At 30.7% G+C, this 22,841-nt stretch overlaps 3 protein-coding genes across 4 annotated transcripts in view; all 3 read left to right on the top strand.

Annotated features, from left to right (window-relative positions):
- LOC125841392 (lon protease homolog 2, peroxisomal) overlaps window positions 1-22,841 on the top strand; it is a 369,735-nt gene that overhangs the window by 284,938 nt on the left and 61,956 nt on the right. The window lies entirely within an intron of this gene.
- On the top strand, window positions 3,111-3,902 carry LOC125841412 (reticulon-like protein B22). Its single transcript, XM_049520534.1, has one exon. The coding sequence runs from the start codon at window positions 3,111-3,113 to the stop codon at window positions 3,642-3,644; it is 534 nt and encodes a 177-aa protein (XP_049376491.1). The 3' UTR covers window positions 3,645-3,902.
- LOC125841403 (BOI-related E3 ubiquitin-protein ligase 1) lies at window positions 19,022-21,720 on the top strand. Its single transcript, XM_049520524.1, has 4 exons — window positions 19,022-19,954; window positions 20,058-20,176; window positions 20,372-20,745; window positions 20,995-21,720. The coding sequence occupies exons 1-4, from the start codon at window positions 19,908-19,910 to the stop codon at window positions 21,505-21,507; spliced, it is 1,053 nt and encodes a 350-aa protein (XP_049376481.1). The 5' UTR covers window positions 19,022-19,907; the 3' UTR covers window positions 21,508-21,720.

The following is a 22,841-nucleotide window of genomic DNA, read 5'->3' as shown; positions in this document are numbered from 1 at the left end:
TTTAGCAATTGTTCTTATTTTTTCTCTGTTATCAGGAGGACTTCCTTGTCCACCAAAGAATTCATTAGCAATGTATTGCTTTAGGTTGGTTATACCTTCCTGTAAGGATCTTTTTAATCCTTCTAAAGTATCATTTTTTATTATTTTTTTTGAATCTTCTGTTAATCCAGAAAACCAGTCGTTTACTTNATTCATTAGCAACGTATTGCTTTAGGTTGGTTATACCTTCCTGTAAGGATCTTTTTAATCCTTCTAAAGTATCATTTTTTATTATTTTTTCTGAATCTTCTGTTAATCCAGAAAATCAGTCGTTTACTTTTCCTACGAAAGTATTTATCATGATGATGTATTTTTCTTCATCGGTATAATTTCCTTTTCCTAATAGGAAATATAAAAGCATGTTTTGGGACCATAAATCTAGACTTGTTTCCGGATCTCTTTTACAATCCAGATCTAGGAATTGGGTTCCAATGTCTCCTGTTGGGAGTCTATTAGGCATGAACCTAGATTTATCATCATTGTGATAATGTTTTATAAAATCTTTGTTCTGTTTTGCTTTGTTTGCAAAATTTTTATCGTCCTTTTCTGGCTCTTGCCATTCTTCTTTTATGGATTTAGATCCATCACCATCTTCAAATTTTCCTTGGGGTCCTCCTGTTTCCCCTTTATTCATAAATACTTTTAGTTCATGTTCTGAAAGATCAAGATCTTCCATAGCATATACTAGCTCATCTAGTTCATTCATTTTGTAATTCTTTTTCTAATTCTTTAGAATTTTTTGTTATTTCTAGATTTTCTTCTGAAATTTTTTGTTTTTCTAGAAATTTTTGGATTAATATTTCATCCATACTTCCTTTTTGATAAGTATTATTTCTTTGCTAATAATTCTTTTATGTATTTTTGACTTACTCTTTTGTCAAAATTTTTTGTTTTTTCAATTATGTTGGTAATTCTTCCTGGAAGATTTTCTTTTAAAGAAATAATTTCTATTTCTATCATTCTTAACCTTAGGGTTAATTGTTTTTGACTTTCTATTAAGTCTTTTAATAATTCTGAAATTTCCTTCAAACTCATTTTTATTTATTCTGAAAAATAATAATCAGAAGTATCCATATTGCATCTAATTTCTTCATCAAAATTATAATGTAATTCATATCTTTCTTCTTCCAATTTATTTCTCCAAGTAATTATACTTATTATTTTTTTTTTTAGATTTTCATCTAATTTTTTTATTACCTGTAGTATTGCTACTAAAGTTTCTTGTTCTATATATATATACACATTAAAAGCTATGTAATATTTTAATACAATAAACATATTATTAAGTACATAATATATTTTATTATTATTGTAATAATTAAATATATTATTAAGTGCTAATATATTTTATTAGTTATTTTAATTATAAAATTATTACATTTAAAATCATCCCCGCAACGCGCGGGCACGTAGAGTAGTTTTAAATGGAAGAAAAGAAAAGCACAAAAGTTAAGTTTTAGATTCCCCAAATCAACCCCGCAATCCCTAACCCCTTCATCACTGATCCCGTTTCTCTACGGTCGCCGCAATTCATATTTTCCGGCCAGCGAACTTCACAATTCTTCTACGGCCGCCGCCGTCTCCGTCTCCATTGGTATGTATATTTTTGGTACTATTGCGTATTTTGATAGGAAAATGATCGGGAAATTGAATGTTTTAAATATGCGGTTTTTGTTTAATTTATTGTTAATCCAATTTATGGTTGTTTTTCATTTATATATACAGTAGTGAATTCTCCTAAAGTTTCAGTTAAGTAATTGGATAATCAAACTTCAGAAACAGGAATGCAAAAACCTAATAGTATCTCTTTTTCTATTTACTTTTTTGATTTGATATGTAAGGATTCAAAAAGTAGTATAAGCTTTATTCCAATAAACTTTAATTTTTAAGTTCATTTTGTGAACAGCTGTTTAGTCTATGAAGTTAAGAAACATAGGTAACTATTGTTCAGAAATCTCTGTTGCTCCGACTATCTAAAAATGATGCTGCACTCGTGCTGGATTCTTCAAAAATGCACTACTTTTGAATAGTCTGTTAGGCATGTTGATATTTTCAAAGAGTACAAGCAACATAGCTTGAAATTGAATCACGACTTGCTGTTTTGGAGTTGCTGAAAATCAAATGTTTGAACTAGGCACAATGATATTTTACTTATTACTTGAATTTTGTTTGTTTTTTTCCCTAAGACCCAATGATTGCTACTTGTTAGATGTAACTTAAAGAAGAAAAATGCTGATAAATGCTATGTTACTCGGACTCTTCAAAAATGTCAACAGGTGCGTGTTAGATTCGCTAAAAGTAGTGTATTTTNCAGAAATTGTTTGCACCTAGTGGGTTTCGAACTTGAGACCTTGAAAGGGAGCAAACCCCAAGGCTCAAGTAAAACAATGATATTTTACTTATTACTTGAATTTTGTTTGTTTTTTTCCCTAAGACCCAATGATTGTTACTTGTTAGATGTAACTTAAAGAAGAAAAATGCTGATAAAAGCTATGTTACTCGGACTCTTCAAAAATGTCAACAAGTGCGTGTCAGATTCGCTAAAAGTAGTGTATTTTTGGAGAATCCAACACGGGTGCGGCATCAAAAGTGAAGAGTCCGCGCAACTAAGGATAAAAGTGATCATAGAAAATAGTGAAGACTAGAAGTTCTTTATTGCATCATTTACCAATAGAAATGTATGTGGTAAAGGTAGAAATGCAATTGGAACTTTCCAAATATATTGAGCACATAGAGTTTTTAGTATAATTGTAGTTACAGCCCACTGATTTAGAATTTTGAATATATCTATTACAGCCTGCGGATTTTGAAGCATAAGAGAAGAAGGGCCCTGGATTGACCATTCCAACAAGTTGTCCACCTAGCTTTCTGGGTTGCGAAACTATAATTGAGACATAAGGAAGCGTCTGCACTAGGCAGACTCCATGTGGGGATGATCTGTTACTTGTTAAGTCGAGGAATGAATGCTTGTTAAGGACTTGATTAGCTGATCTGCCATCGTAAGGTTCCATGCTCAAGCTATTATCGGCTTGGCAAAGGACAAATTCGCTTCACTTTAAAGTAGGCGTGCAATGGAATTGAATGCTAGCGTGTCCACAAAAAGGACAATAAACCCTAGGAAGATGGATATCGGAGGTAAACCCTTTATACTCATCATTTGTGGCAGCCTCGTTTACTACCACTGTGCCTATCAGAATTCTAGTCTCGTCTCTCTCATCTCAGACGTCTTTATTGTACTCCTTTGTTCCCTCGCCATTCTCGGACTCCTCTTTCGCCAGATGAACATCTCGGTACCTGTGGATCCTCTTGAGTGGCAGATCTCTCAGGACGCTGCCAACATGTTTTTTGCCTGCCTCGCCAATACTGTCGGTGCTGCTGAGTCTGTTCTACGGGTTGCTGCTACTGGCTATGATAAGCGCTTGTTCCTTAAGGTTGTGGCTGCTCTGTATGTTCTATCATCTCTTGGAAGGATAGCATCGGGTGTTACCATTGCCTATGCTGGACTCTGCTTTCTTTGCCTTTACATGCTCGCTGAGAACTTGCAATTGATTAGCTCGAGGTATCCAAGGAGAAGAGACGGCACGAACACAGTTCAGGACGACTAAATTGATTTGATCCGGTTCAATAAGGATGAAGGAAGGAGTCAATGCATTATTTACAGCTCTTGCTTCTAGTTATGCCAGGTTCATCGCGTGTTATTTGCCTTATTAATGTGATTTCTCTTTCCATTCATGTCTGCAGTCTTGTGATTTCCTTACATGTCCCTGTAATATATTCCCAGTCCTATGATCATTGTCTCCCCAGTTATCAAGGATACATGATATAAGTTGTTAGCTCACTGTTAAGAAAAGAAAAGAAAAGAAAAGGATACACTTGTGATGTGAATTGAAAGATAAATATTTTTTCTAAATTGTACTTTATTATGATACATACAAGCTTGGGATTTACAATCTCTCTGGATATTTTGGATTTCAATGGCCAAAAAGGCAAGCCGCAAGAATGAAACTTAAGAATATAAGGACGACTTTGCATATTAGATGCTTTACAAGGAGGAAAGAAGAATCTTGATTTCCAATACGATTGGTCCATACTTTTGGGTTTGTAGGAGAATCCTAGCCAACTGTTCAAAGGTGTCAAATTTTGCTAAAGTATGATACAGAGTCATTAGATAATCATATTTGAAGATTGGTACTTGTACTAGGGTTGTCAAAATGAGCCCAAATATAGGTAACCTGTCCAATCTGTACCAGAATTTTATGGGTAGGGCGTAAGATAATTTGAATTAGGTTCAATCTCAACCAATTTTTAAAGAATCTTCAATTGAGTCTAATTTAATCTCCAATTTTAACCCGTTATAAAGCTCCTTTTTTTGCATGAATGTAATGTATGTTCTCATATTTAAGGTATGAATTACTATCTATTTTATATCTTCTACGATTTATCTATCCATTTGTAATTTGTTTTTGTTATTTTTTTGAGTTGCAATTCAAATTTTGGTTATAAAAGTTAAATAATAATAATATATTAAAATTACTGTGATTAAGCGGGTAAAATTGGGCGAGTCATGACCCAACTCGATTTTAGCTCATTTGAGTCCAACCCATTTGAGCCAAAAGTAAACCTGGGTAGGTCATGATCCAACTCGATTTCTATTTCAACCTAGTTTAATATGGAAAAATTAACAAATACACAACTTATTTTTTCTCACTCTCTCATAATCTCGGATACATTACCCCTTTTCTTCCCACTTCACGCTTCACCCTTCAAATTCACACCTAAAATCACGGCATGTATCAACGGTTACTTCCAACTCACTATTTTTGAATAATAATCGTATTATTCTAGATTTCTTCATCATTTTTTTTGCTTTTAGTATTAGATTTTCTAATCAATTGTTTTAATTTTTTGATGTTCATTTTAAATATCTGGTACATATGAATTCTCGTCCATCGTTTAGTATTGGTCATACCCAATCAGTTTCACAAACGAAAGATCTCATCCCTCGTGTTTTTTATTAGAATAATGATGATTTTCATGAAAATAGATCTAAACACCGCGACGATTCATTAATGATGAAGAAATTGCTAGAGGAGAATTTGAGGAAGTATGCATGTTCAAGTTCGAAATCCCTATTCTCTAACCCCCTCATTTATGATCTCAATACTATGAACAGATACATGAATTCATTGTTGGCTGTCTCGTGCATCCTTACATATGACTTAATTGTTTGGATACACAGTATCTAACATATGGATGTATCTAGGCATCTGTCTATATCCATCTGTTGGTTTACCCCTTTAACATCTTTATTGCACGGTCTTTAGCACGTCATGCTTTTTTGATTCGTAATATCAACTCCATATGCAGCTTTAAAATTGTCAATTATGTCATTTGGAGTGTGAATTCTCTTATGATTAACCAATTTCGAAGCAGTGACACCACTAACAAAGGGTACCGTAGGTTAAACTTTGTTGAATATCCTTTCTTTCAATGGACATGTATGTACACCATTGAAATATCTCACTCTGAATACATCCGAGTTTTCCCTAAAAGTTTCATAGTCCAAACACAGTCCTCCGAATAATATTTTAAGACATAGTTATACTTTTTGTTTAACATAATGTATATCAAATTTAACAAATTTCAAATTTTATTATGTATCATATATATATTAACTATCACAATGTAATGTATTAATCACAAAAAAGAAAATACTATAGAAAACAGTTACATGTATAATGTATCGATCACAAGCCAAACATCTTATTGGCAACAACTACATGTTTAATGTATCTTAATACATTACTTATCAATTAAAACAAGATACATATAAATAGTAATGTATCATGATAGATCTATCAATTACAGCGATGAGCGTGATTCTTCAATTTTATTATACCTATTGTTTTCTTTGTTTCAATTATCGTAGTATTCATTGTTGCTACTATTCTTTTCTTCATTTTTTTCTGCTTGACATCTTCACTGTTGTATTTTCTTTTCATATTTTTTTTTTATATGCTTTACTCGAGCTGAGAGTCCCTCAGAAAATGCTGCCCTTCCCTAAACTTCTTCACATTTCTTTTTCATATTAGGGAGTGCAACTTGGTGGGCATATAGATAAACCAAGAATATAAGATTGGAGAAAAAACACCAAAGAAGAGATGATTTTCAAAGGCTGGCAATTAGGCTAATAGAGTTGATAAACTGACCCCTTTGTTTGATCATGAAAAGTATGACAAGATACAAATAGGGACCATATATGATAATGTCATTGCATTAAAGTATATGTGATGCATTATTTGTCAAAAAAGAAGAGGTGCCTTCCAAAGTAAATTCAAATGATGATATATTCTCTTGGCACCATTGAAAAAGATGAAGAGCCTTCTTATCTAGCCAAGTCAACATAGTGCCAATACACACCCACACAAATATTCACTCATTAATTTCCATGAAATTAATGGCCAACCTCTTTTGCATGATTCTCCCCTCTCCTCTTGCCTTTGCCTAGCATCATGGTCCCCATGATAAATTAATGAATTCAACAAAAAAAAAAAAAACATAAATGTATGTACACATATAATATATGAGTAGTCATAATTTTATACACTGTTAACCTAATTGAAACTACCTACAACAACAATATATCCGGTATAATTTCACCACCCGGATTTGAACTTGGGAAAAAAGGATTTGTAGTCCTTTGACTTACCACTTGGCTATGTCACCATGTATTTAAGAGTGAATATTACTTATTTAATAGGACTTAATAGTTTTCAATACATAACATTAGAATTCTAACAATACATAACAAGTATAAAATGAATTAAAAAAGAAAACAGAAACAGAAAATAAAAAAGGATGCACATAATTAATTGACAAATATCTTGTCCATAAATAAAGACTTTTGAAACTGGTAGAATATATCAAGAAAAAAATCATTCCACTTGTGTATTTAATTATAGGACAAATTATAGAAATACACACCTTTTGTTTCACTTATTTCCGTTATCCCCTATTACTTTTAAAAATCTCCAAAATCCCTTATTTTTTTAATGTATCCGAGCTGCATATTAATGTATCCGAGCCAGTATTTAATATATCCGAGCTAGTTTTTAATGTATTCGAGCTACATATTAATGTATTCAATCCAGTATTTAATGTATCCGAGCTACATATTATGTATCAGAGCTAGTTTTTAATGTATCCGAGCTTCAATTATTGTATCCAGTTTTTTAATTTTTAAGGGATTAATGTAATTAGAAACTTATTAGGGATAGATTATAATTTCATATTAAAACTATGGGATTTATGTAATTTACACATTATTATATTACATTTCATAAATCTACCATCAGTAATGACTAATATAATAATTTAATTACTAGTCATAACAAAGTCATTATAATTTATACCTTAATTGCAAATAAAAAATTAAATTACTACGAATTTGTTATGACTAATAATTAAACTAATTATATTAGTAATTTTCAAATTTTAGATGTATTGAATGTAATATATAGTCTTAAATATAGGTGATATTCCCTTGATATATCATTTATAGACAGGACATTTGATCAATTCATTTTGTGCATTCTTTTTTAAATTTAGTTTATATTTGTTATGTGTTAGAATTCTAACGTTAGGTATTGAAAATTGTAAAGTTCCGTTAGGGCTAGTAATATTCACTCTTAAATAATTTAATATAAATTATTACGAATCTTTTGTTGGTTTGGTGACTGTGGTATTCGGGTCAATTTTGTATATACTCTGACTAATTTAATATTTGTCACTTTTTAGTTTTTATCACCAGTAGCCAATATGTATAAACAAATGAAAAGAAATCACCTAATGATTTTTTTTTATCATAGCTGAAATTACCACAAGATTTTGAGAGAGGGTCTATTTGGATAGACTTATAACGTATGACTTATAAGTCATAAGTTAAAACTTATAATTTATGATTTTTTGCTTAAAAACCAGGTTTTTGAAAGTACCTTTTTTTTTTTATTTTATTTTTATTTTACTCTTACTTAAAAAAACAAATTGCTTAAAAGTATCTGAACAAGCCAATTCAAACAATACTTTTTATTTGCAATTATTTTTTGTATGTAACAACTAACTCGTCTTAATGGAAAATTGGACCGACAATCCAATAAAAAGTTTTAGCTATAACTCATGTTATTATGTAGATAATATAATTAATAGCGTCAACTATATTGGAAGATTAGTATACTTAGATTAGTGGGGATTCATAAAGTAATATTAAAATTATTTTTGTATGAGTTTCATGAAATCTGTTATTAATACTTACGTTAGGGTAACTTGCTAAAGTACATCCCCTTAATTGAGGATACAATACTTTTATGAATCCTATATATGAACGCAAGTTGTTTCGCACATTTTCTTTAAAATAGTTTTAAAAAGCAATACTTTGATTAGTATGAATATCAAAGTTCATATATTATTGATCTATTCTTTTCTATTTTGATGATATGATATCAAGAAAAAGGTTATTAACTTTAATGCACTTGAAAATTTCCTACATAATCATGGACGACAAGCTTCTAGTCGAAATAAATAGATGAATTATTTTCGTATAGTAGTAATTATTAATATTAGGTTTTATCATTATTATGTTTTTAGATCAAAATAATTTAGCACATTTTTTATCATCTTTTTTTTTAAAAAAAAATTAAAGATTTTAAAAAGCAGATAATATATTTTGGTAAATGTCATTGCATTTCCTCTTTTCCAATATGTTGGTCCCCTGAAGTATCCTTAATTAAAGATTGACCCCACTTATCTGAAGAAAAAGCACATATTCCCCCTTCTGGTATTCGTAATTTTAACTTTTACCATTTGGAATAACAATTTTTTATATAAAAAAACAAAGCATTTAAAAGTTATGTTGATGTGATGTGTAGTGCCTAAAACTCATCTCTATAATTATCTCTTTTTTTCCCCTCTTTTTTAAAGGGAGGACACATGTTTTTTTTTATCATAGTGTTTGTGCCTACTTGTGTACATATTTATCAATTCGGTGAGGTATTTATTTTCTCTCACCAATACAAATACAAGTTATTTCGTCAAACAAGAAGAAATTACAAATTATTTTTGTGAAATTTGAATTTGAAATCACATCATTCACGACTCACTTCATTAATCGATAGATCTTGAGTGATATTTTTGTCTCTGTTAGAACATGAAGATGATACCTCAGGATTTTCAACCTACTTTAGTGATCACGGTCATATTCTTTTTCTAATATATTGATATTGGCTTTATACCAAAGAGCCTTCTTCATGTCTAGCATTATTAATAAGTTCTCTTCTTTTTGCACATAGTTTTTTTAATTTTTTTTTTATAGATAAATCATGTCATAAAATCTGATGGAGATATGATATTTGATTCAATTCTAACTGTTGTGTTGATGATTTTGTCTTTTCAGTGTAGTAGTCCCCATTTAATTTCCTTTTATTGAATTTCTGTTTTAAATATATCCCCTGGTAATAATATTAAATATAGAGTACTGATGTGTACCAAACAAAAAAGATTGGGAAAGTTATTGCAAAGTTTCTATTTCCTAATAAGGACATGGATTCTACTAGTTTTCCAAAAGGTCCTTTAAATATGAATTTTTTTAAAAATAAATAAATTATTTTCTTATGTAAAGGTTCTTCTCTGCTTGAAGTAACTATATAAACATTGACATAATGGTAAATTCGAATCTATATTTATTTTAGTGTCCCACATCAATGTGGAATCTAGCAAAAATATGATTCGTTAAATGATCTTGAACAATCCTCATCTTCTGAGTTGATTCAAAATATTCATTTTATTTACATAAAACTATACGATATGAATTCTCTAGAAATTAAAATCATGACCAGGCATAATTTCAAAGATATTATGGTACAAAAATATAAGCTTATGCCAAGTAAAGAAATTACTTTTTATGAGATATAAATTAAAGACCAATACAAAATAGAAACAAAAGCGCACATGACTCTTTTATTTATTATAATGTATCAAAGTTAGACACACATTTCAATTCATTGTTTATCTGATGTCGACCGCCCCCATCTTCTTTGTTTGTCACAAAATATCGAGAACCACAAAATCAAACCAAGTGAGGGAGTAGTACGATGATTGAAATTTATTTATTTTTGATCGGATACTTCACATTCGAGTTATAAAAATAGAAAACTTTAATAGCATTTGCGCACCGCAAATTTAGATTAATCAAACCAATTAGAAATTTGAATGACAATGCACCACACCCCACATGTATACACACAAGTGATGTCTAATTTATGCATAGTGTAGCTCCTTTCTTGTGACAGCCATTATTCCTTATATATATGTATATAAATCATCACACAAAAAAGTACTTCACATATTGTTTGGTTCGTATATTATTAAACACCTCCACCTTCTTCTCCTGACATTTTCATTTATTAAATTTCTACCCCCACCCCCACACACAAATAATATACATCCTTTTTTCATATAATAAATATACATCCTTATATATAACAAAGTCTGACAAGTTCATTTAACATGATGCATGAGTACACATTATCCCAATTATTTTCTTAATTTTTTTTTTCTCTTTTTGCTAATTTCTAAGTAAATCAGAAAAAAAAATTAATTCATAAAAGAAAATGAAGTTTTATCTTTTTTTACATGTAAGGAATGTAATTATTTTGGATGAAATTGATAATAATCACTTCTTGTTAATTAAGTATTAACCAATGTTTTAAAATTATTCAAATTTAGTTGCTTTTAATGATGGAGTTTGAAACGTTACATGTATGATTTCAGAATAGTAAATATTAGCAAATGATCCGAAAATATGTGATCGGTATATTTTTTCCTGTCTCCTTATAACCGTGGAATTTTGATCATCTTGCTCATAACTCGATTAATTTCATGAATCATGATATATCTTTCACCTCCCAGTATCAAATGTATAAGGTCTTTTTTGTCTGGGTGGAAGCTGGCGGGCAGGGCTTGCTTAACCGGATACACGGAATTGGGATCTCTGTTGCATGCAAATCTTTCTATCGGGAAAGCCTCGCTTATTCAAAGGGCTTCTTATTTAGAACCCTTTTTTTTGCTTAGTTGTAAGTAAGCGTTGGTAGGAGCGGCGGGATGATGATGAGTATATAAATCAATAAAGACCAAAAAAGAAGAAATGGCAAGATAAATTAGATATCTATGGAAAAAATAACGATGTAGAGGGCGACTGAAAAGGAGGCTCGACCTACAGGGAGAGTGGTGGGCAGGGATTTCTACAATGACACTGTTGTAGACCAATGGAAAGGGATGTAGCGCAGTTTGGTAGCGCCTTTGTTTTGGGTAAAAAATGTCACGGGTTCAAATCCTGTCATCCCTACCTATTCTTCTCCTCTGGGCAGTAACGAGGGATCCATTGAGGTCGATTCAAATTAATATCAAACTAAAACAGATGGGAAGAAATCACCAAAATATTTTTAGTTTCTGCTGAAATTTTAAATTTTGAGACTTCATTGTTAACCTAATAATGCTTTTCTTTTTCATGACAAAAAGATCTAGTCTTAGCCAAAATTACTAGGAAATTAAGGGGAAGAAGATGAATATAAAAGAAAATAAATTGGAAGATGTGATCACATATCACACCTACAAGTAAAGCAAAAGCAAAGTCATGCCTATAAGTTGTCATATTTAATTTAGGTAATGGTTTTCATTTAATTAAGTTGTCCATTAACCAATGGACATCTTTCATCAATACCAATTAATTAATTAATTAATTATGTCATACTTGTTTCACCACTTCCTTCCTTCCAAAATAATATATTATGATGGATATTACACCAAAGATTTATTTAGTAGGTCTCTCATCTTTGTCAAAGGTAACAAGTTATAGCCATCAAAATATGGTATATATGAACTATTTTTAAATTTATATTATCGTCAAATATGAAACAATACAAACTTAAATAAATGGGTAATTAAGTAGAGGCTGATCAGAATAGTTAATAACTATGATAAATTATGAATATTCACTAATAAAGAGATCAATAACCGAAGAACCAAAAATCCTATTAATACCCCTACCCCAAAATTTAGGAGAACAAGATTGGAAAGGAGTAGACATTGAAAAGATAAAATTATGAAAATTAGGAAGGAAAAATTTATCCTAGAAGGTGGAGGATTGATTGAGATGTGTTTTTAGGTTTTGAGGGGATAAATAACACAAATAGTGGGTAGGTTGTGGGGAGTGGTGGAATTGGTAAGAAAATAAAGCAAATGTAATTATTTTTTTTGAAAAAAAGAAGAAGAGAAAAACCCTAGAGAATATGAAAAAGGAATTTGGAAGTGTGTGTTTAGGTCAAGAAAATAATGGATGGGTAATGGTTGGATTAGGATTAAAGTATTATAAATCACTCTTTCATTGATCCGTTCATTTTTACTTGTCCAATATTGATGTGGTACATTTTTTAAGTAACTTCCCTCTACTTCGAAAAGAATGATCTATTTTCATTTTTAGTCTGTTTAATAAAAAATGACCCTTTTCCTTTTTTTGTGATACTTTAATTTCATTTTTCCAAATAATATGTTTAAATCGACAAGATTAGGTATTTTCATATATTTGATATAACCTTAAGTTCGAATTACAAGATTAAATTTTTTTCTTTATTTTCTTAAAATTCGTGCCTAGTCAAACTAGGTATGTTTTTTCTTTTTCTTTAAGTAGAGAAAGTCTTAAATAGTAAATATTTATTTTTAATATTGTGAACGAGTAAAACTGGACGGAGAAAGTAATAAATAAATTATTGTTGTGTCTACAACTCATGAAAGGAGCCTGGTTTCATGACAGTACTCTTGGAGATGATGATTTTTCAATTCTCAAAGATATATATGGAGAATAGAAAAAAAAAATTGTCTGGAAAATGATAATTAGAAAAATCAGTCAAATCTTTTCTTTTTGTCAAATGTACACTTCGAAAATGCATGATTCAGTCCCCAGTAAAATTAATTATGGTTTGTACTATGTAGTTGTTTTTTAAACAAAACAATTACGTGTTGTATTCTATGTTAGTTATTATTTTTACTTTTCGAGAGAGGTAAATTATATGAATTTTGATTAATATTTTAATATATTTTTTATTAAATTCTTAAGAGAAGAAATATAATTATAGTATATTTTTGTATATTTTTAAATATTAAAATTATAATTTTAAAATATTAAATTAATCAAATTTAATTTAACTTTTAAGGTTAGCTAGTGAAATTGACTTTTGACAGAGAAGCAAAACATGACGACTAATATGAAACAAAGGTAGTAATTGTTTAAAGAACCTGATGATTTTTTCTTGGCATAATATATAAACATGTTAGTTGTCCTCGTACTTTTTAACTTTTATACAGTTGAACAAATAGACACACATTCTACGTAACATAATATAAACTTTGAGTGTATCACGCATGAATTGTCACGCAAGATGTGTGTGTTTACTTGTTCAACTTCATACAAATTTAAATATCAACTTTTGTTCATAAAAAAAAATATATATATAAATATCAATCAATTTAGGCAAAATAAGTATCATAATGAACAGAAAACGAAAGAGAAATTTGGGGTTCAGTCCAGTGGATGAAAAAAATATTTTATGTCATCTCAATTCTACTTATCCATAATAAGAGCTTTCGAGATCGAGTCTTGAAATAATAATAAAAAATTCGTATCACAAATCTGAATTTGTCATGATTCTAAGTCAGTTAACGGACTTGGGGTCAAAAAGAAAAAAAAAATCCCATCACAAATCTACTTAATGCAAAATAAATAGGAACTCAGTATGTGGTGTATATGTATGATATTAAAAAGTAGTTGAAATAGTAATATTTAGCTTTAATTTGTGATGGCTTCAACATATTTGCAGTCAATTTCATAACCACAAGGTTTTGCTTTATTAATTACAAAAAAACACAAAATCAATTAGAAAACAACAGAGGTCTCTAAGGGCCTCTAGAAGAAGAAAAAAAAAACAAAAAAAACTCGTCTAATATTTTGGAATTTGTAAGTTTCTTGACTCTTCACGAGATTCATTAATTATTAGATTTCTCATTTAGCCTTTTTGTTTTTGATTTATCAACTTCTTAGATGTAGCTATCAAATGATGTAGTGCAGTAGATGATACTGCTCCTTCCTTAATCAGAAATTTGGATCATGGATATGAAATTTTTTTTTGATAGGAAGCATTTGATCTCAAATGGGATCTATGAAATGCAAATTCGAAATAATTGAGCTCCAATATGATTACAGATTCAATAAAATCTAATAATTATGATTCAAATTCAATATTTGTCTCACAACTCAAAAGGTTCCGAATCTAAAATGTATAAACTTCAAATTATGAATCATCCTGCGCTTTAGAATGAACAGTTTAATCCTGCATTCTCTGTTTAAAGTCGAGATAATTATCTAATAGCAATAGTTTCTAAATTTCACTATGTACCATTAGTACAACAATTAATAAAATTGTTCAATATCAGTGATACGAAACATGTTTTAAAAAATTTGTTACGTTCGATAATTATTTAAACTATCGGTATATTTGATAATTAGGCATCAAACTATGCTATTTCATGATTTTTTTTCCCCTTAAAACAACATGGTAATTACACAAATGATTTATAGTTATATATAGATCATCTTAAGTTAAAAATGAAATTATATGGTTCCCTCTCCTAATTTTATTTTATTTTTGCAGAAACATCATTCTCCAATTTATCCATGTGGATTTAGTCTATGATAAGGTGGTTGTAGTTTTCTATTTTAATTCTTTGTTTTTTATTTTTTGTGAGATGGACGGAGAGTCATCAATATTAGTACAAAATTAGGACCATTATTTTAAACCGCTATAAGTGGCTAATACGCGACATTTTTTTTGTTGAACAAATTGATTTTGAAGTGACACAAAGACATATTATATAATTACTTAAAAATTCATCGAAAAATATATTTCCGATTTTCTCCTTCTTCGATTTGCATTAATTAAATTAAATATTCGAAACTCCCCGCAGATGGCCAGTAGCCCAAAGACGTTACGTATATGCAATTATTTTATATTGAAAACATATACACAAAAAATTTTAAAAAAATAGATCATGGATATATCCACCAACAAAAAGAGAGGCTAATTTTATGAAAGAATATGAGCAAATAAAGAATGATAATAGGTTGGTTTAGGCACTTCTATTGCGTGAACAATTGTTTACCACTAAGTTTTTATTCTTTATTATCATGGCGTCTTCTCAATTTATGTCCATTTCAATTAATTTTATGAAGTAATTGTCATCTTTTACCAGTAATCAGTGTCAAATAACTCTATCAGTTAAGGCTAAAACAGACGAGGCAAAATCACCTAGTATATTTTATTACCCACTAAGCTACGTCCTGCCTAACTAAGTATTAATATTAGGCCAATAATTTCAGTAATTATCTCTAAAGTCAATCAATTCGGCCTGCATGCATTTCTGACTTGACTTGGATTATTACGTTGTGCTATTTAATTTATTAGTCAATTAATCAAATAAAGGCTTGCTATTCATTATCTCAGCCCTAGCTAGATGTTAGGTTTTTGGTCCTACAAAATAAACATGTATACAAGTAGATATAGGTGGTGGGGGAGGGGGTAAATACATCTATATGGTCTTCAATATATATTAGTTGAATATATATATTTTTTTAAATATAGTTGTGCTTAATTTACATTTCATTTCCTACTACACACCTATTGAACTTAAAATATCTAAATATATCTGAAAATAAACATAAATATTCAGCTGCATAAAAGGTGATCACAAAAGGCTTTAATTACATATCATGGTTTGGTTCTTATCATATTTCTTTCACGTTACTAAAGTAGTAAATTATCCATCGAGTAAAAACGTTATGTTTACTTTCTTTGAATTTTATCAAAAATAATGATCTTCAGGTCAGCTAATATGTACTTAAACCAAAAACAGTGCACAACAACCATGTAATGAGATTTAATCAAATACTAGCAACACGTTATTTAACATCAATTACACCATTACGTGGCCAAGTAATTACAACTAATAAATACAAATAATGATTATTTTTTAAAAAAGAAAAGAACAAAACCAATAAACTTAAGAAAAAGAAAGAAAAATTGAATAAGAAAGGTGTGTCATAAGAAAGAGACATAGCAAAAGAAAAATTATACGAGTTGGATAGGTGGAAAGGCATATAATTGTGTACATATAGACTCTATGATCACCTAAATGGTATGCTCGTGCATGAATGAGTAAAGATAGTTGTCATAGTAAAATGAGATGACGATTAGAGGCGGAATCAGAAATTAAAATTTATGAATTTTGAATATAAAAAAATTAAGTCGAAATTATTGGATAGTCTAACCCCGTACCTAATATTGTAGCTCCGCTATGACAACGATGATAAGTATAAATTTGATTTAAAATTTTGCCGTGCAATGTTGTAATGCTATGAAAAGATGGGCAACAAGAGGAAGAGGAGAAGACTAAGTACTAAAATCTAATAAAAGGAATCGTGGGACCAAAAACAAAGACAAATTTGTGTGATGCCATTATATGCACTTTCTTTCACATTTTCCTTACTCTTTTTTTCCCCTCTTTTTCTTTATCATTAATTAAAGTTAAAATAGCCATCTTGGTTTTGGGGAAGATTAACCAAAATCCTTGTCATCTTTCTTCTTTTACCAAACACAAATAAGATTTACCATCTCTTTATTAGGTAGAAAAAGTCACATACATGTCTTGTGAGAGCTATAAGCATTAAGAAAATTCAAAATATAAAAGTGTAAATATACCATGAAGTAAAGACAAAAAACATCTATTATATATTTCGTCAAAGAAATTCAAATAAACCTCTTACATCTCCGATGCGATAGATAGGTTTAGAGAACTAAATCACCTTACAATTTCAATTCAAGAAAAAAAAACTTCTCTTTTATATCACTTGAATAGTAATACAAAACCTAGCCCAAGCTAGAGCTATAAGTATTGACAAAAGATCCACACACGAGGCTTCTTTTTGCTTGCAATGCCGACTGTTTGCCTTTTTTAATTAAACGTAGAAATAGAGGTATAAGGTAATGTTTTATTTTGACGATAATACTTAAAATGGATCATAGCCATAAATTTTTATCAAAAGGTGCTACAAGGTATACAATTCTAATGCACCTAGATGGTTTTGAATTATAATTAGTCAGCCAATTCAACTAACACATGACACATATATGTCATAAAAATAAAATAAATTCAACTTCTAACAAATATTCAAAAGAATAACGTAAATACATATGCCATCACCATCTCCCGCCCACACTTGTAAGTAGAATTACACTAGTCATGTTATTATCGTTAATGCAAGTGAGTTTTGCATTACGAGGACATCAAAATAATTGTTTATCTCATTTCATTTTCTTCCACCTCAATATGTTCGTTTGATGGATGGATGGGTGGATGGGAGGGTCTGACAATTCATGAGAGTCGTGTAAATTAGGGATTTTCTTTATTGAATTAATAGTGTATAATGTATTTACTCTTTAATTGTTGTTTTCATCAATGGTGTTTGGCTCAATTGATGGAAAGGACAATTCCAAGAGAAAGAATGGGCTGGCATTATGCCTTCACGAATGAAAGCACATAAGATGGACATATTTATAAATGACTTTTTATGGTTGACAGAAAAAGATGCTATCATTTTTTAATCTTTTTTTATGTCAATATGGGAGAAATTTAATTTAATTAGGATGTATGGTGGAGTAGAGGGACTACTTTTTTCTTTTGGCTCAACCATAAAAATATTTTTTTTTTTCAAATAGTTACCAAACTAATTGTTAGGTAAATTTCAGTTAATCAGGTTTACCACATGACTATGTTAAATCAGGCTTGTTAATTACAGAGTCAAGATTCCCGAATGCAAAATAAAAGGGAGAAAAGTTATATTCATAGCATAGCCCCATCTTTTTCTGATTCCTTGTAAATTAAATCTATAAATAATAATAATAATTAAAAAGGTTCAGGTTTCTTGAAGTTTCTATTTTTCTCACCTGCTCATAGGCTAAATAATAGGAAAAAGATAATAATAAGTGAATGAATTTGACAGATTCATTTGAAGATTTTTTTTTTTTTGGTATAACATTAACTTTGAGAGAAGAAGAAGCTAACTCAGCCAACAAACATAGCAATTAGGTTGGAAGTACTCTTATTTGTAAGAAAAGGAATGTGATGAATACTAGCTGTTTGAATCTTCAAAACCAAGTAAAATTCAACATATCTTATTATTATTATTTTTTTATAAAAAAATAAAAACTTTTTTTTGTTTCCCACCTAGTGTTCGATATCCACATTGAAGTCCGACTAAAATTAAATTCACGCCCGAAAGTCTCACTAGGGGTAAAAGCGCTCTCTAACAAAGACGTGTATTCAAAGGGACTCAAACCCAATACATCTGATTAAGGATGAAGAAGTACTTACCACTACACTACAAACCTGATTGAAAAAAAAAAACTACTTTGATGTGTGTGTACACATCTCATCCATCCGATTCCACTTCAAAAAAAAGAAAAATAAAACTTTGGAACAAGCTCAAACAGCAATATCTAATTTCAAGAATCATAATTTTTTCAGGACCCACTAAGCAAATAAATCAATAAAAATAAAAGAGAAGAAAACTATTTCACAATGAAGGTGACCTAGGCTTTAACAACTAGATGGGCATCTTGTATTAGGCAACCACAACAAAATATAATTATTAGAACAAGAAACCAATCTCCTTTCTCTATGTATACAGGGACAGGTTTGTCTCACACTTTAAATAGTGCTCCATTTACCAAGAATTATAGACTATATAATATAAAATAATACTAATACAATTTCAACCCTTCCATTACCTTTTTAAAAAATAATTAATCTCTTAATATAATTGGCAAAAAAAAAAAAAAAGAGTTATATGAGGGATAGGTGGGCAGCATGGGCCATATAGAAACAATTCCAGCGGCAGCGGTAACGGCAGAGACCTTCTGCACGCCCAACAACAATATCAACCCCAACTCCAAGACTATCCCCACATCTACCTTATTGATGATTCTCCTTCTCTTTCTCTATACTCAATAAATATATATATACATATATACAAAAACTTTACGTATATGTGGGGTGTGTGAATAATACCCATATAAACAAGTGATGAAAAATTCAATGAATAATAAATACGAGTTGATAAGAAACACAAGAGTTGAGAAAGAGCCAAACCAAAGCTAAAGCCACGGCAAAAGAAGAAGAACAAAGCAAAGGAAAGAAAACCAAGAACCAGAATAAGACGGGCTACCCCTCTCTTTCTTTCTTGGACTGATTCTATATTTATATCTTCTCTCTCTTATATGCTTTCAAAAGCATTTTTTAGCAAACCAAAGAAGCAAGCATAAGGAAGAAACAAAAAAAAGAAAAGTGAAGGGAGCACACGCAGAAAATTGTGTGTTGTTCTTGGAAATGGCTTAAAAAGATTCATTTCACTCTTTAACCTCACTCACTCTCTCTCTTTGAAAAAGCTTCTTTCTTTATCTTATCCTCATTCTTTACATTTCTTTGGTATTTTCTTGAAGGGTGTAACTAAAGAGTCTGCCTTGGTTTAGGGCATCTTCTTCTCTATTCATGCTGTTTATGTGTTAGCCTTTAATCAGAGAGAACCCCACCCACCCACCAATCACACATCTCTTCATTACCATCTTCCAACTTAGAATCCATTTTCTCTAATATATATATATATATACATCTATCAATCTACCTTTCCTTTCTCAATTCTGATCATAGAAATGGCTGTTCAAGCTCAATACCCATCAAATGTTCTCTTTCTAAACCGGTCTGCATTCAACACCCTTCCTATTTTTTTTTTGTTTCTCTTATCTCATTCTTTTTCTTGTCTAAGTAACTTTAATTGGATTTTCCTTGATTCTTGGTTGCAGAAATGTACAAGAAGGAAAAACCCCACTTGGTAATGATTATTCATTGCAATCTCAACCTGGTGGTGGTGGCGGAGGAGGATCTTTTCTTGATCAAACACAAATGTTATTCAATCCAGGAGGTAGGGGAAAAAAACTTCATAGTTACATAACAACAAATACGATTCAAATTCAATCCCAAATTCAAAAAACTCGAAGTTTTATTAGTTTTTCTTCTTCTTTTATTATCAATCCTGAATTGAACATACAAATTACAATCTCATGAATACGTATGAAGAAAAGGAATCTAAAATTGTTTTTTTTTTTTGCAATTATAGCTGGGGCAAATTCAAGGAAGAGAGGAAGAGAACTTACAAGTACAACGGCAGCAATGAATCCATTGATGTCAATGCAATCTCAGCCTCAACCGCAACTCATCGACCTCACTCAACTTCACACATCGCCTCCTTCGCAGCAACAGCCACCCAACCTTGTCTCCACCGGACTCCATTTAGCGTTCGGAGACCAACATCAACACCAACACCAACACCAACAACAACATCAATTACAACAACAACAACAACATCATCACCATCACTCTCTTTCTCCTCAATCCTCTCAATCATCAGCTTTCTATTCAATACTAACAGAAGACTTAGCTACTCATATCAAACAACAACGCGACGAAATTGATCACCTCCTCCTAATTCAGGTACTATTTTTGTTCAAAATTTTATTAGTTTGTTTAAGTTACAAACTAATTCAAATTGACATATATCGATTTCGCTGCAATCATATCAAAATGTCATACTATAGAAAATCCTCTCTCATCTCTTTGATCGGAGTTCGGAATCAGCAATGTGAGAAACTCACATAGATAGATTTTTTTCCCGCAAAATTTACTATGCTTTTTGAATTTGTTCACCGAGAATGAAATTTTCTGATTTTCGATATTCAATAGGGAGAGCAATTGAGGCGTACATTAGCAGAGAAAAGGCAAAGTCACTACCGTGCACTGATCGGAGCAGCAGAGGAATCAATGGCACGAAGGCTAAGAGAAAAAGAAGCAGAGATGGAGAAAGCAGCTCGGCGAAACGCTGAACTAGAAGCGCGTGCAGCGCAATTAAGCGCAGAGGCACAGGCTTGGCAAGCTAGAGCAAGAGCACAGGAAGTAACGGCAGCAACACTTCAAGCTCAGCTGCAACACGCGATGATCAACGGCGGAGGTTGTAATGAGATAAACGACGGTAACGGCGGCGAACCGGAGGATGCTGAATCAGCGTACATTGACCCGGACCGAGTTGTTGAGTCTACCGGCGGTCCGAGTTGCAAAGCGTGTAGAAAACGAGTCGCCTCAGTGGTAGTACTGCCGTGTCGCCATTTGTGTATCTGTACAGAATGTGATGCTGTTGCTCAAGCTTGCCCGTTGTGTTTCGCCATTAGAAGCTCAAGTGTTGAGGTCTTTCTCTGTTAGAAAAAGTCCAAATCAAGGCCCACTTTGTTTTTTGGCCCAAACCCAAGCCCGAGTCCTGCACTTAGAACTTTTCAAATTAATGTTCTAATGGTAAAACAAAAAAGGAGTTTAATTTTGAAAAAGAAAAAACAGTAAACATAAATGAAGAAAACATGAAACAAAAATAATATTTCATTTAATAACTATATATTCCTTTTTTTCAGATTTTTTTTTCTCTTGGGATTTATTTTTTTATTTTTTGCAACAAATCGAGGATCAAAAATCTTCGTAGTTTTTTTTTAAAAAAAAAAACACAGTTTGAAATTTAATTCATTTGTATATTCGTTTTATTCTTTTATTTACCGTCCATTGACATCATAAATCAATTTTCAACATTTTTTTTCCTTCGATGAAAAATTACTGGTATAAATTATTCATGAAAAAAAATCCCAGTTGATAATAAGTTTTTTACCATACAAGGGATAGTATTTCTTACTTTAAAAAACATTTGGTGTTATTTTCATTTTGTGCAATACATAAGTATGTCATTTAACTGATATTTATATATATTAATTTTAGGTGTAACTATCACAAAGTTAAACTATTAGACACATGTGTCCTACGTGACAAATTGTATGAGATGCATGTATGCTACCGACAAATCGCGTAAGATACATTTATCAGCACATACATGTCCTACCTGGTAAATCACGTGAGATTTGTCATGTATGACATATGTATCTATTTGTTTAAATTTATGATATTTAAATGTTGAATTATTAGTGCACACCAAAGTCGGAGGATATAGATAGATATCAGTTGAAACCAAGTTAAATGACATGTTTATGTATTATGCCTCGAACTTTTTATTTATGTGAAATGCCAAAAAAATATATTATATTATTCTACGAAAGTTTAATGTTCCAAAAAAATGATAATAATAATGAGGGCATAATTAGGAGATTTTTCTTTTTGGGTAAGGTCGAATTTTAAAATTTTAAGTGGACTGTTCCTTTTTATGTTTAACCTAATGTTATAATATTATGCAAATGATTCAGTAGATTACGATAGAGTAATCTCCCTTTTTAATTAGGGATATGATTACGATAGAGTAGATTCATTCATTTCTGAGATGTCGAGTTCGATTTTCGAGAGTGAACGATTCTATAGTAATGAATATTTCTCCTTTAATAGGTCTTATGTAACACAAGTTTAAATTAATCTGATCGATTGATGAATTTTAAATTAAATTCCTTTGCCTTAATAAGTAGTAGTATCAGGTTTGGATCTTGAGAATATGATAAATCTATGCTTGAAAATATTATCCTTTATATTCCCTCTTTCCCTAATTACTT

The sequence above is a fragment of the Solanum stenotomum genome, chromosome 10 (genome assembly GCF_019186545.1).
Source record: "Solanum stenotomum isolate F172 chromosome 10, ASM1918654v1, whole genome shotgun sequence".
Taxonomy (NCBI): domain Eukaryota; kingdom Viridiplantae; phylum Streptophyta; class Magnoliopsida; order Solanales; family Solanaceae; genus Solanum; species Solanum stenotomum.
This window is presented reverse-complemented; position numbering and strand designations above follow the sequence as displayed.